Source organism: Ilyonectria robusta, assembly GCF_021365365.1.
Source record: "Ilyonectria robusta strain PMI_751 chromosome Unknown BGZ61scaffold_11, whole genome shotgun sequence".
Taxonomy (NCBI): Eukaryota; Fungi; Ascomycota; class Sordariomycetes; order Hypocreales; family Nectriaceae; genus Ilyonectria; species Ilyonectria robusta.
The window spans coordinates 1063646-1077802 of record NW_025764445.1 but is presented as its reverse complement, the minus strand read 5'-3'; the positions used below and the strand labels follow the sequence as shown (position 1 = coordinate 1077802).

Below are 14157 nucleotides of genomic sequence, written 5' to 3'. Positions count from 1 at the left end.
AAGTCAGATGCATGAAGATCCTGGATACACACAATACCAAAACAGCCAGCCTGACCCAGAAGGCAAATCTAAATTAAAAGCACTCAGCTTTTCACTCAAGGATCAAAAATCGAGCCTCAAGGCTTACATTGTGGGTTCTCGAGTGAGAAATGGAACTTGTGTGGCGACCTGAGCCGTTTCCCTTGACAAGGTTGGTGCTTTGTGAGTCTCGCGATGACCGCCTTCATTCACTTTCAACCCGATTCTTTAGATCTGACCCTATCTATCATTACCTTTAATCGTAATTGCTGTACTCTGTCTCTACTGTCGTCACTGATGATGAGGTTAATGATGGCTCCATGATCCTCCTCTCTCGAACATTCCGAGACTTACACGACAGCCAGGATGGCATCAGCATCCTTCACCCGACCGTGTACTCCGCCCCGCCGACGGCATGTACTGCCAAGTGAGTTGAGCCTCTTGCATTCCAATCCATCTTCTGAACTAAATGGGAGAAAATGAGTTGGCGCGCGCAACTTCTTCCACAAGATACGACGCCACTGACCTACCCGTTCATGAAGCATCCCACAGTTATTCCACACCTTCAGCACGAGTCCCGAATGTCGGGGCAGTTTGCCATTGCCGTCATGACACGCACTACAAATTGAGACGAAAATCGCTTACGTCCGAATGCACGCCGGGGTGGATGTAGTGAATGTATCCACTCTATTGAAGCCGATATCGCCGGTAACCCCGGAATCATCCAACAATCCGACATGCCAACCCCTCTGGAGCGAGTCTGACATGTTACAGAACACAACCAAGAGCAGACGAGATACGACTACCCATCAAATGTGACTGTACTACTGCGAATATGTCATTTCAATTCGTTGACAACAATACCGCCTTTAGCTGTGCCACCAGGAAGCAAATCCGCAGCCACGCGGGCAAGGGTCGGACTGCCGGCAAGGTGCTCGTGCCTGTATCCAAGAAGAAAGAGTTGAAACCCAGAGTCGCCGCCGCTACTAGCCTCTTTAGCATCTCAGACACGGCATCGGAAGCGTCTGAGGCGCAATCGAACGAAGATGTAGGCGTTGAAATTGTCCGCCCGGTCGGAGATGGTTTGTCCTTTCCAGTAAAACTAGCTCCTGGGTCCACACGGCTGGCACGAAAAGGTATGTTTGGTCATCTCTCACAAAGATACAATATTTACCACGAGTTATCGTCACTAATACTCACGTTCTTCATAGTACTTGACTTGTTGAGGGGACCAAGATATGCGCCGGAGCTGAGCAACGCCATTTCATTTCCGAGTGGAGGCGTTTCAATGTGGGTTCGATACATGTTGCTTGACGAAGCTTGTATGTTTGTCTCCTCACATCTCAATCCACACATCTTTCCGAATCTCTTACCAATACCAAAGTCTTCCATTGCGCTGTGGCTGCTGCGATCCCAGCTATCAACATGTCAGTTACAACCCAGGAAAAGAATACTGAGGCGATGCGCCACATGTCACAGGCGTTACGCCTGATCAATGAAAGACTTTCCGGGAGCGACGCAGTCTCTAATCAGACCATCGCGGCTATAGTAGCAATGGTACTGTATGAGCGTCAACAGGGTCAGTTTCGTCGAGGTCTCATTCACGTCAAAGGGCTTCGGTAGATGACGGAGTTGCGGGGAGGATTATCCCAGCTCGCACAAACGGAACCTGGCCTGACTACAATGATACTGAGGTGAAATGTCCACAACGCGGTGATTCGCTGAATCTGGATGCTAATTCTTGTCAAAGAGTTGATTTGGAATGCTCCCTGCAATTGGGGTCGGAGACCCTATTTACCGTCGAGGACGTCCGACGATGTAGCCACGCGTTGTTTGGACATGATGGAAACTGGAGCGGGGAGAAAATTCAAGATGCTGTAAGCAGCATTGACCTTCGCTTGTCTACACAGTTGGGTACCGACCTATGGGAGCTTTTTGTCGATATCAGAAAGTTTGCATGGGGTCTCAACGACGCAAGCGTTGGCCGTCGACCAAAGATGAGCGGGGATGAACTTCATGAATTTCTAATAGTGCTTGGGTATCGCCTTGTTTCCGCCAGCTCTCTGGACCAACTTCGATTCCCCAGCCATTTGCACGCGCCAATTCAATTCGGTTTAGCGTCATTCCTGGTGACGTTCTTGCGAGGTCTTGACAGGAAGACGATCCGGTACCCTCGGATATCCACGTTATCTTGGTCAGCAGCTCAGCATGACTTTACGGCGCAACGAGAGGATCAAGAAGTGCTGCTTTGGCTGTTGTTTATTGGGAGATATACGATATTTACGCAAACAGATGATTCCTGGCTGATTCCAAAAGTGAAGGTCGCAGTGGAGGCCCTCGCACTGCAAAGTTGGGAAGATGCACGACGAACACTTGCAACATTCCCGTGGGTCGGTGATCTGCACGACAAAGCCGGCCAAAGTTTGTGGGACGATTCAACTGCTTTTACAGAGCACTGAATACATGTATTAAGGTGGTATGATACTATCCAGGCAGTTCAGATATCGAAGGAATAGTAGAACGGAATATAACAAACTCGAATATCGCATGATGGGACAGGCACAAACGTAATTATACAAGGAGGCGAGATTCAAGACCCTTTTTGCATAACATAATATAATAATACTTTCTCACTTGATATGCCACATGCAAAAAGCCGCGTCCTGAACAACTTCTTCCTCCAAGGGCTAGAAACCACTAAACATCCAGCATCTTTTTTATGCAGCCAGGCTCAGCAGACTCCAGTTCCTTGGCGATAACATCCCAAAGACGCTGCTGCGACTCTTTCCCGTCCTCGTTTGTTACCCACTCAGGTATTTTGCTCCTGCATCACATCAGCGTCAGCATCAAGGAGCAATGATCTGGGGTGAAAGGAAATTCGTCAACTTACTCGTCGATTTCGCAGGAATCCATCAAGCGTCCATGGCTTTCCTTGCCAGCGACAGCGCCTGCCAAGAGCGTGCGACTGCCATCTTCGGCCGTCCGTCCATGCTGTGCAAGCTGAGGGTCGAACTTCTCGCGCACAGCTTGTGGCATATCCCGGCTCAGTTCGGTCTTGCAAAGGCCAGGGCAGATGAAATTGATAACGACTCCTGTGCGAGCCACAGGGTTGATGGCTGCGAGCTGGCGGATTGCAAAAGACTCCATGAGTTTGGAAAGCGGATATCTAGATCAAGGGGCGTTAGTCCAGTCCCAAAGGGTGTAACTCTGGCTCTTTTAGGGGTTACATACATTTTCATAGCCAAGGTTTCGTCCGCACTGATCTTTCGCAACGGATCGTCTTTGACGTTATCCCAATCCTCCTTGGCATCGAACCCAACCGTGCTTGAGACGAAGGCAAGTTTAGGTTCGATGTTGAACTTACGAGCGATCTCGCTCATCTTGGGTAACAGCAAGACTCCGAGAAGCAAGGTGCTAAGCACATTGACAGTAATCGGCGCAAGGTGACCTTCGGGCAGAGCACTCCCAGCCATCGCGACCGCTGCATTCTCAATTAGGGCGTCGATACGCTCGAGCTCCGTCTCTGCCTTCTTGGCAAATGCTTTGACGGAATCATAACTTGCCAGGTCGAGGACCCAGACCTCAGCAACACCAGTCGTTCCGGTGGCCTCCTCGATCTTGGCCTTGGCGGCTTCTCCGGCACTGATGTTCCGGACGGCCATGATAACCTTGGCGGCACCAAGTGCCACAAGGTGCTTGGAGGCCTCGAATCCAAGGCCGACGTTGGCACCAGTCACGATATACGTCCCGCCCGAGCAGATCTCCGTCGTGGCGTAGAGCGGAAGATCGTGGCGTTGGGTAGCAATATAAGCAGCCATGACTGATATGTTTGGGGAGGGACAATTTAGAGGTGTGAAAAAGTGTCTAGTTGTACGTAAACCGTGTCGTGTTTTAAAGCGGTGCTTAGTAGAATAATGAGGAGAAGAGTAGTTGCTTGAGGCTTGCTCATAAAGCGAATGGCATGTCAGTTATATATCACATCAAGACACACAGTGAGTTCAAGTGATCGGCATTTACGGATTCAACGGCGTTAATTACAGTTTGGTTTTTGCTAAATCCGGAAGAGAGGACTGGGCAAGCCCCTCGCGCATTTTCAATCTCCAATGCAAACATGATGCGTTGAGAGTCGGCCAGCTAAGGGCATGATCGGTCACCAGCCAATGGGAGATCGGTTTCCAAATCGGGCACTAAACAGCAGAGCAACTTACTTGAAGACGGGGAGAGGGGTGGGGTAGCTTTACGGTCTAGGAGGCGTATCCTAGCCGCCATCAGAATGCCTGTCGTGACACGTTCATGACACTATCATCACAAGTCCCGCTTCGGCAGACATTCAACCAATCAGAGAGTACTATCCTAATTGAGCATAGCGTAGCACTCGGAGCCCGTAAGAATCGGCCTACCCTGGAACTGAGGATGGGAGGGGGATTTCGCACATCGGCAGAGGGACGATAGTACATTCACCTGCACACATTGTGCATAACATTTTGATCGGTGCGTTAACATAACTAGCATAAACAAATGCATCAATCAAGGAGCTACAAACGGATTTTTCAATGTCCCTCAATTATGTAATTATCACGGAGCACTTGATTCCAGAAATAAAAGTCAACAAACAAGCCAACAGCCCACTGTCTAAGTTACTATTTCTTCTAGTGCTAATTGCAGTACTAAATATGCCTCTACTGTTTGTGTCACGGTGATATATCTCGCGATAATGAGTAACGCTGAAAAGAAAAACTTAAATATTGAACTTCATTTCACTTTTTGGAGAATACCGTATCTTGGCTCCGACAAGGTAAACTGGGGGTGGAACTAGGTTTATTGCATTCTCAGGGTCCTCGCCACATAAAAGAAAGCACGATTTCCCCCAGAGACCTGGAAACGCAAAACATTATCCTATCTCTTCTCAATCCCAAGCCTCCCGGGCCGCCCAAGATTGTCAATCTATTGTTGCACTCTGTGCCGAGAGACTGGCTTGGAGCCCGATTCCCGAAATGCCATCGAAATCCACCTCCCACCATTCTCTGCGATCTCTCCCTATCTAGTAACTGGCCCTTGCTATAATAGAGAGGATGTCCCGGACCAGACAGGAGCACCCTTTTTACAATCGGAGATATCTGAACTCACCAACCCCAGAGCCGCTATCTGGGCAGATGACGTTTTTGATACGAGGAGAATTACAAAACATGTTTTACGAAATAACAGCTCTTTCCCTCCGCTCAGTAGAGCCTTGCAGGCTTGGATGGCGTCGAATGGGGCGGATGACAAGATTTAATGAGCGACGGCTTCCTCGATGAGCATTCGCTCGAGGCGGTGATGTGATGGAGTACCTCAACAAGGAGATCATGGTATATTTTGAGACCAAAGGCCTATCTACCGATATCCGAGATGATAGGATTGGGCGCTACATTTATCGTCTATGGCTCCGCCTCATGGTGGACGACCACCCTTCCAGCGGCGAAGCTTCTTTGCCAAGGCAATCTGCTTTGGAGAACAAGGCCCTCAGGATATTTCAGACCTGTTATCATTCCACCAGAGCCTTTGTGACGGGATATCCGCCCACCTGGACGACCCAGTCAAATTCTACCCCCTTGCGCGGCGAACCGACCTACGGGACAACGTCAATGTCATTAGCACAGGGCAGCCGCAGCTTTTTAGCCAGCCCCGACAACGCGCCTCTCGCACCCTATGCCGATATGAGAACGACATACACTGTCAATAGCGCAGAGAATTCCCTCCAAAGAAGGGGTCTCGACTCAACAAGTCTTCAAACAGTATCCTACGAAGCTACAACGTGGATACCAATCGACTAGCCTGGTGCCAGGCCTACCCCAAGGGAGATAGCGACAGCCATATCACCCTCACAAGATCCGATGACCATGGTGGTATTATTTTCATCGATGAACTCAGGCGCGAAAACGATACGACGTTAAAGAACCAGTAGTTCTAGGAGGGCGACTCGCACACGTGCGAACCTGGACAAGGCTGGTGACGAGATTACTAGTACAGACCCGATGACAACAAGCAGCCCCTAGGGGTAGCAGAGCGAAGCCGCAGCGAGGTTTTCATCCTGTAGCTAGAAATAGCTTTCAGGTTTTTTCCTCTCTGATTTAGTAAGCAGGGGTTTTATAGGCCTAGATATAGGTAAAATAGCGTATACTGAATAAATAAATAAAACCAGCAGTTCTACATTTCGGGGCTGCTTTAGTGCTTGGAAACGAGTTTTGAAAAAGCCTTCATAACCAAAATCTTAGTCCACCCTACAGCCTAAATGCACTGACCTAAATTAAGCCTATAATTATAATCTTAAAATGTAGAATTTATTTAGATTTCGGTTGGTCGGGTCGTCAAGGGTCCATGTCAATTTTCAGGGAGCAGTGGAGTCGACGATATCAAAACCCACACCGCAAGTCCCACCCACTACTTCGGCGCCCTATTTTGTAACCAAAGTCTGACTTCCCCTGCTACCAATCTCTCAGTATTGACCTAGAAAGTCCGGGATTTGAACAGTGGGATACACTTCACCGTACTACTCTTCCATACAGACCCCGCACCATGGCATATTGGTTTATCATAGACATGACCATTCGAAAACAAGCAGATAGTAACTCGACATGAGACTGACTACAACAACGAGACCGCCGACTATCATAAAGAAATTGCCAATGATGCCCCTTTGCAAATATCCATAAAGGAGATGACTAGTAAGAATTACTTTCCAATATTCCATGTTGAACCTAATTCAATGAGAAAATATATGTCAGTCGGATTTAGGCGTATGGTGAGATGAGGAAGTAGCAATAGACGTATGCGTATATGCGAATAATAGTATTCTACACGCCGAGCTGACTGTCAACAAGGATTTCGTAGCTCACATATCTCCTTCACAAGCTAGACAAGTTGATTTTATCGATAAGAACTCACATTTGTTTTTACTCTGAAAGCTGCAACAGAACCGGTGCATGCAATGTCTATATATAGCGAAATACAATAAATACAGTGAAAGGGGGTTTACAACAATGGTCGGCCAACTAGTAGCTCCTCAATAATCCAAATCCCCATCATTTAGTTGACAGAGATGGTGTAGGCAGAGGTCGTGAAGACACAGTTGGAGCCTGTGAATATGTTAGATCAGACATTTTGAGGGTATATCAATTCGCAACTTACCCTCGAAGGGCTCAGTGCCGGCCTGGAGGCTGGTGATGACCGAGCTGGTGGGGACGCCTTGGCTGGCGGTCAGGTACTGGAAGAACTTGTTGAGATCACCACTGAAGTTGCCCATGTTGCTGGGGGCAACGAAGGAGAAGACAGTGGTGTCGCCGTTGGGACCCTTGAAGAGCTTCCACTTGGTGCCGAGAATGGTAGGAGTAGCAAGAGGGGTAGTTCCGGTGGAAGAGATGGGAAGCGCGCCGCCATAAGCGCCGAGCCAGATCATGATCTCGTACTTGTTGTTGGCACCAACAGACGGGGCGAGCCACAGGTCGTAGGACACATCAGAGATCATGTTGGTTCCGGTGTATCTTGAATGGGGTTAGTTTGCGACAATGTTGTATATAGATGTGGGTTTGCATACCTCCAGGTCCAGGTGGAAGGAATGGAGCTAATGGCCGAAAGCGGCTTATTGGTCTTCTCCAGGGCGACGTTGGAGTAGGACTTGACCTTGCCGGGGCCTCCAACCCAGGTCCAAGAGGTGGACCAGACGAACGAGTTGCTCGAGACACCGGTGAAGGTGGTGCATTGAGATCCAGAAGTAGCATCTCCGCTGCCCCAGTTGTTGTGGTAGACAGTCTTTCCGTTGGTGGTCACGCTGCCAAAGGCACCGCACCAGGTAGTGGCGCGCTCCTCGAGCTCGGGAGTGGGAGAGGCGACGGCGACAGTGGCCAGCAGAGCCGACACGAGGTAGGAGATGGACTTCATGGTGAGGAGAGTTGGAAGAGGATGCGGTAAACTGAGAATGGATGGATGGATGCAGACTAGAAGCCCTTGGCGGACGACCGAAAGCCTTATATCGTCAATTGCGGCAGTCAGCGACCGCGGCATTCCCGATAGTACTCCTATCATCAACTCCTGTCATTACGGCCTCCAACCCCAAAGGAGAAATTTAGCTCTAACCCTCGGGGTTTGGCTTTCCGAACGGCCTTAACTAGCTGGCCTATAACCGCTGCGACCTGAAACGGGAGTTGGGACGATGTCGATTGTGGATTAGCAGCCGCTGAGAATCGTGCCGACGTCCCCGATCCATGGCCCCATGTGGGATCAACTGGGATGTTCCACCAATAGGTAGGGGTATGTTAATTTTCCGCCTCGTACAGAAAAGGGCCCGGCCATCCCAGCCCGTCCGGGTCTTGTCTCCGCTAGCTTAGATAGTATGTTTCGGCTCTTGATTCTGATTAGTTTATTAACTAGCAATTCGCCACTGGTTTCGGTCCGGTGCCCAAATATTGAACCTTCTATCATGCCAAATATGAATTTAGAGATTCTCTTTGACCTATTTCGAATACGACAAGATGCAATCCCAAAGTTACGCATTCAATAATTGGAATTTCCACCAATTCCATGGCATCGCAGCTTTCACCTCACGGTTCCACCACGATGTATCCACGACACTAACTCATAAACTACAGGCAAATGGATCCAGCTGCGTGAGCTAAATCAGTTAAAGTCTTCGGCGAGACCGCAAGTACGGCCTATCTCTCTGCGCCGCGACATAGTCCCGGATGGGATGCTCCATGACGCCTAGAGCCAGGTGCATCATCGGCTTCCTCGACTGGAATGATCTCGATCGGCAGTGAGCGTCTCAACGTCCATGACGAAGAAAACTTGCGCCAGCATAAGCATCAGCTCGTTCATGGCAATTCCCTTCCCCCAACCTCCCCGGGGCCCGGTTTAGAACGGCCCGCACGCCTTCGTATCGTGGTTTAACAGTTCGGTCTCGCCGACACGATCCGGTCGCCACCGCTCCGGCCGGAAGGTTAACGGATCCGAAAATTGGTCTTACTTGCGGTGAGCGGTGTAAATTCCCGAACCGAGCAGTACGAGCCGGGCATATACGAGGTGTTGATAACGAGACCGCCCGCAGGTGTTTCCCCACGGGAGAGATATACCGCCTGCCGGTGACGAACAAAGGGGCTCCTGGAAGCAAACCCGTAGGTACGTCTACGATGCTAGGATGCCCCCTACACTATTCTCGGAAGTGGGATCCGACTTCCTTGGCAGCCTAGGAATAGGCGGATCGTCATGCCCCACGTAGATGTCGGGATCCTATTTCACCAGAGTGCAAAGCGTTCAGTGGCTTGGTTAAATAGAAAATGCCTACTCACTTTGAAAAAGTGTTGTTGGTAATCAGATAGTCTGATGTTCAACGCACATACTCGCCGTCCTCTTAACGGAGGCGATAGATCTCCGGGTCTAGTTGCTAATATTTAATTCAATGACTGAATTCTATGTAGCGAATTAGGCCGCGTCATCGAGATCCATGTCTCTGGGAGTGGCCGTCTCCGTCACCGTTAATTTAATTGCACGTCCGCTAACCGGGGATAAATTTAGACATAAAGAGGGAAATAGGAACCCATTTATGGTTTTCCTCCATGTTAGTTTACCTTCCCTGCTCTTTGAGATGCAGAAAGGAAAGCTCTTACGTAGCTCGAGGCCGTGAATAGCCACGAACTGAGGATCGATTTGAACACATCGTAAGTTTTCAATAAAGGGCAAAGTAAGATCTGATTTTCAATTCAACGAGGCACGGTCGTGTTGCTTGTTGTCTTTAATGCAGCGATCCCAGCTCATTGATCTTTGTTAGAGGTTATGTTTGTGAAGAAGTTGCTATTGTGAGTCCATCCGGAGGGGGAAACACCCAACTTTGGGCTTGCGTCCTGCACCCTGTCATGGCTTTAACAAAACACTCCACAAGAGCAGGGGGGGGATTATGCAGCTACAGCAATAGGCGTCGGCGCTCAAGTCTCCTGATGCACAGTCCGCCAGTTGGCAATGTCTCACAAGCCGCCCTCTTTTGTCGACACCCCCTCTTAATAGGACAGGCAGCAACAGATGTTCATTCAGTCAGGACTTTCTCTATTGCGTTCTCAAAGAGGTCCTTCACGAAACGTGAAAGATGTGCAAGACCAGTGCTGTCTCCGTTAACCCGATTGCTCTGATCCGTTTCAACGGAGTGAAGTGGGTGGCGTCAGCCATCGCGAGCAACCACGCAGGTCACCGCCAGGATTGCTCCTTTCGGTGTAGCCGGTAACGCAAGGGGGCACTTGTGAGGCGAGACAAAATTGGAGGTGAACAGTCAATAATTTATCCTGCATCCTGCTTACACCTCGGTCGGTTGGCTAGGGAGTCATCGGGCATTTTATTGCATCATGGCCTGGGGCTGATGCGGTCCTATTAATCCCCCAATCTCGCCTGAAGTAAGACCGGTTTCCCTTCCACTATTTGCAAGACCTTGAATCAAATATGCATCTTATTCTCACCGGTGCGACCGGTCTCGTCGGCTCCGGCGTTCTCCAAGCCATGCTGGCGTCGAAAGAGATCACCAAGGTTTCGATTCTCAGTCGGCGAGCGGTTCCAGCCGCATCCAACAATCCAAAGGTGAACGTCATTATCCACCAAGATTTTGAGAAATATGACTCTCAAGTTCTCAGCCAGCTCCAAGGAGCCAACGGCGTGGTTTGGGCTTTGGGTATTAGCGCTCTAAAAGTTACGAAAGAGTCAGTCTGACCACCTCATCTTAATACACCACGTAGCCTTCGTGACTCGAGCTCACTCTACGCATAGGGACTGCGTCAAGATTACGAGAGATTGGCCTCTGGCTGCGGCTAAAGGTTTCTCAGACCTTGCTCCCGAAGGTCAAGCCTTTCGATTTATCTACGTCTCTGGCGGAGGCGCAACGCAAAACCCCAACTTTTTTACCGCCTTCTACGGTCGGGTCAAAGGTGAAACTGAAACGCTCTTGTCAAGTTTGCGTACTCCTTGCCTCCAAATCGAGTCTGTACGCCCAGCCGGTGTAGACGCTTCTGATCACGATGCCATTAAGCCGTTCATCCCCGATCCTGGCCTTGCGTATAGGATCATGGGTGTCTTTCTGGGACCCTTGTTCCGGACTTTGATGCCTTCCTTATACAGTCCTACTAAGCCACTTGGAGAGTTCTTGGTGGGCATGGCAGTGGGCAAATACGATCAAGACCTCGATGCGGGTGGAAAGGGCATTACTACACTGCCGGGTGGGCTAAGAGTATTGGATAACTGGGCATTTCGAAGGCTTTACGGGTTGCCTTAGCTGCAGGTTGGAAACAGAGTGCACCGAAATTTAACAAAATACGCAGGCTGCAGAGCTGTTCTGTTGTTCGTCCTATCCACTGGTACCTATACTGAAGTGACCTCGACAACTTGTCTTTTTCTGTCAGGTCTACCTAAGTTTCTTGTTACAGTCAATGCATTTGAGACGATGAAGCAGAAAATAGATATCTACCAGGAGATGAGACTCACTTCAGTAAACATCTTCAGAACGGAGCCTTAAGTTTCTGTTCGCGGCATTGAGCCTAAAGATGTTGTTGGGGTGAAATCGCGGGGTAATAAAGCGAACAGATTTGACTGTGGTTCACTTCGCCAATCCTACCCTGTAGCTGTTACAGGAAATGGAAACTTGCCAATCCCAACCAAATCTCAATTGCAAGTGGCTCCAAGATAAAGGAAATAGTCTAGATTGATGGATGAATCATTCAGCTCGTAATACTACAACAACGTGGATAAAAAAGCCGATTCGTGGCATTCCATGTTACAACCTGATGGATTCAGGCCCAACAATCCAGGACGAGTCGGGATAATTGTTCGAGCCAGAGCTTTTCAGTGTATTTGTTCCGCATCCAGGTAAACGAGCAAAGCGATATAACCTCAATTGACCGCCGCGTCCCGTGGTAACAGAGGAGGTCGAGTCCTCGTTTGTCGATACGAGCGAAGTGGATCACCAGACCCTGCTTTGTACTTTGTACCTCAACCGGGATTAATAAAGGATCAATATTGGCAGCGTGGAGGATTTGCGACAATAGGAAATCAGTGGGGGCTTCAGCCTCACCAGGCAGCCCCGTTATTCCCATTCCTCCCTGGGTGGTACCACCAAGCCGTGATATTTCCCACGGCTGCGTAAGCTTGCAACCGTCAACCTGCACCATCACATCGCGACGGAGCCATTCCGAATCTGCATCAACCTCCTGCACCAGACTGTTCACAGACTGTTCAGATACTTGTCCTTCTTGTCTGTCGCTCGGCCGGATCGTTCCGTACTCTCAATCGCCTCAACTGCACCACTTCTCCAGCTCCTGCATTCCCCACCGTCAACGACTGAAAATGAGCTCAGATCACGAACAGCCTGGCGCTACAGCCATCCGATACGTCTCGGATCCTCGCTTCCATCAGACCCTCACTCTCCCGGCGACTGCCGACCACGAGGCCCTCACTGTCAGCTTTGCGGATGCTGGCCGAGCTCCAGAACCGCCCACGGGTCCCAGCCCTCCAACTGTCCTGTTCATGCCTGGCATGTTCGCGTCCCGCTATCTGAGCATCACCTTGCATTTCGTCGCTCAGAAACTAGGCGTACGCGTTTTGGTCGTCGACCGGTGGGTCACTATCTCTACCCTTCTTATGCCTATTGAGACTTACTCTCGAATGCATCCTTAGACCCGGGATGGGCAAGTCTACCGATGTCCCCCTGGAACAGCGAGTCCCGGTCTGGCTTGAACTGGTGCCCCGTCTCCTGGAGCATCTCGGTATCAAGCATGTCGCACTCGCGTCCCATAGTGCGGGGACAATTTATTTACTGAACACGCTGTATCATTATCGCGATATCCTCCACCCAGAAAAGCCGTCTGTGACGATGCTGGGTATGTCTCCCTCCCCTTCGATGTGGATCTTTTTCCTTCACGCCTACCACTATGAGAAATGTTGTTGCTAATTGGCGAATCATCCTCATAGCGCCTTGGGTTCACCCCTCCCACTCTCGCGTCACATCGATGCAACTGGCTCAATACATACCTGCCTCAGCCTTCAGTGTCTGGCATCTCATTCCCAAATTCTTTGTTCTCAAGGCGGGGCCTGCTTTCGCTTCAAGTGGGGCGGTAGTTACCAAGGCTTCAAATGTGATTTCAGGCGGTGGTCAGGATGATTCTGAATTGGAGAAGAACCGCCAAAGGATGGAAACAGTCTATCAACTGCCTCGTGACGTGCAAATTGAAATAGACGCCTTGGTGATGAAGAAAGTGTTTGAGGAGAATACCGTCGGCGCGAATAGCGAGGCGTTGCAGGTCTTGAAGAAGGGACCGGCATTGTCATGGGGGAAGTGTGAGGATTACGAAATTTTCGTGAGGGAGGTAGTTGACCGTGAGCGGAATAGACGGAGTGCCGGGAACAATGAAGGGATGCCCAAATTGAAGGTGGCCGCCTACTTTGCCGAGACGGATGCCTTGGTTGGTCCCAAGGGACAGGCCTATATGGAGGAGTGCTGGAAAGGAAAAGAAGAGGGGGAGTTCGGGGATGTGATCGATTTCGAAACTCATACTGTTCATGGAGCTGACCATGACAGTGTAATGCAATCCGCGGTGGTTCTGGAGAAGCTTTTCATCGCTGCCGGAGGGGTGATGAACGAGAATGCGGCGTGATAGACCAATGGTCGGTAATGAGACGAGCACGAGTGCTGGTTCAATGAAATTGAAGGACAACACCGATCATAATAATTCGTATTGCTGCTTGTTGAAGAGATTTTGCAGAGCGATATATCTTGGCTCTGATTTGCGTACTACAGCATCCGTTTCCCGGTGTCGAATCAAATCCGGTGGCTATCTAGACATCGTTGCATCTGTTGGTGTGATCAAGTGTCTAATATATGTTCGAGCACAATTATTTGACCACGGCCTTTCTTTCAAGGGACGTCGCTTCAAACGTCGTCAGCACACGCCCAATTGACGCGTGCATCGGGTCAAATCAGAACCTCACTCTCTCACTTCACTGGATACGAGATTGTCTGAATAACCACGATAGATGCCCAAAATTCACGCTGGACTTCACGCCGAAGAGAGTTTTGAAACTGCAAGAGAATCGAAAGGACCAGTATCATATCATTCTTCCACATCCATGGGGACCAGC

The 14157-nt window shown here is 49.8% G+C and overlaps 7 protein-coding genes across 7 annotated transcripts; 5 read left to right on the top strand and 2 right to left on the bottom strand.

The window, feature by feature from the left end:
- Nucleotides 1–778: 778 nt before the first annotated feature.
- Nucleotides 779–2477, top strand: BGZ61DRAFT_518521 (uncharacterized protein; the record flags this gene model as incomplete). Its single annotated transcript, XM_046252365.1, has 3 exons — nucleotides 779–1154; nucleotides 1230–1340; nucleotides 1597–2477. The coding sequence occupies exons 1-3, from the start codon at nucleotides 854–856 to the stop codon at nucleotides 2475–2477; spliced, it is 1293 nt and encodes a 430-aa protein (XP_046103850.1). The 5' UTR covers nucleotides 779–853.
- Nucleotides 2478–2904: 427 nt separating this feature from the next.
- On the bottom strand, nucleotides 2905–3836 carry BGZ61DRAFT_494537 (putative short chain dehydrogenase/ reductase; the record flags this gene model as incomplete). The annotated part of the gene is made up of 2 exons (XM_046250773.1): nucleotides 2905–3184; nucleotides 3250–3836. The coding sequence occupies 2 exons, from the start codon at nucleotides 3834–3836 to the stop codon at nucleotides 2905–2907; spliced, it is 867 nt and encodes a 288-aa protein (XP_046103849.1).
- Nucleotides 3837–4918: 1082 nt separating this feature from the next.
- Nucleotides 4919–5340, top strand: BGZ61DRAFT_453220 (uncharacterized protein). Its single transcript, XM_046246050.1, has one exon. The coding sequence runs from the start codon at nucleotides 5091–5093 to the stop codon at nucleotides 5313–5315; it is 225 nt and encodes a 74-aa protein (XP_046103848.1). The 5' UTR covers nucleotides 4919–5090; the 3' UTR covers nucleotides 5316–5340.
- Nucleotides 5340–5953, top strand: BGZ61DRAFT_546664 (uncharacterized protein; the record flags this gene model as incomplete). Its single annotated transcript, XM_046255341.1, has 1 exon — nucleotides 5340–5953. The coding sequence occupies one exon, from the start codon at nucleotides 5340–5342 to the stop codon at nucleotides 5829–5831; it is 492 nt and encodes a 163-aa protein (XP_046103847.1). The 3' UTR covers nucleotides 5832–5953.
- A 1130-nt stretch (nucleotides 5954–7083) lies between these two features.
- Nucleotides 7084–7935, bottom strand: BGZ61DRAFT_353978 (concanavalin A-like lectin/glucanase domain-containing protein; the record flags this gene model as incomplete). Its single annotated transcript, XM_046240571.1, has 3 exons — nucleotides 7084–7133; nucleotides 7186–7538; nucleotides 7592–7935. 3 exons carry the CDS (start codon nucleotides 7933–7935, stop codon nucleotides 7084–7086), a joined length of 747 nt encoding a protein of 248 aa, XP_046103846.1.
- A 2541-nt stretch (nucleotides 7936–10476) lies between these two features.
- BGZ61DRAFT_353813 (nucleoside-diphosphate-sugar epimerase) lies at nucleotides 10477–11299 on the top strand (the record flags this gene model as incomplete). Its single annotated transcript, XM_046240553.1, has 2 exons — nucleotides 10477–10730; nucleotides 10798–11299. 2 exons carry the CDS (start codon nucleotides 10477–10479, stop codon nucleotides 11297–11299), a joined length of 756 nt encoding a protein of 251 aa, XP_046103845.1.
- A 1067-nt stretch (nucleotides 11300–12366) lies between these two features.
- On the top strand, nucleotides 12367–13673 carry BGZ61DRAFT_478764 (Alpha/Beta hydrolase protein; the record flags this gene model as incomplete). Its single annotated transcript, XM_046249046.1, has 3 exons — nucleotides 12367–12635; nucleotides 12697–12899; nucleotides 12991–13673. The coding sequence occupies 3 exons, from the start codon at nucleotides 12367–12369 to the stop codon at nucleotides 13671–13673; spliced, it is 1155 nt and encodes a 384-aa protein (XP_046103844.1).
- Nucleotides 13674–14157: the final 484 nt, after the last annotated feature.

Excerpts from the sequence above, each read along its gene's own strand:
- BGZ61DRAFT_453220 (XM_046246050.1), top strand. The coding sequence starts at position 5,091 with ATGTCCCGGACCAGACAGGAGCACCCTTTTTACAATCGGAGATATCTG.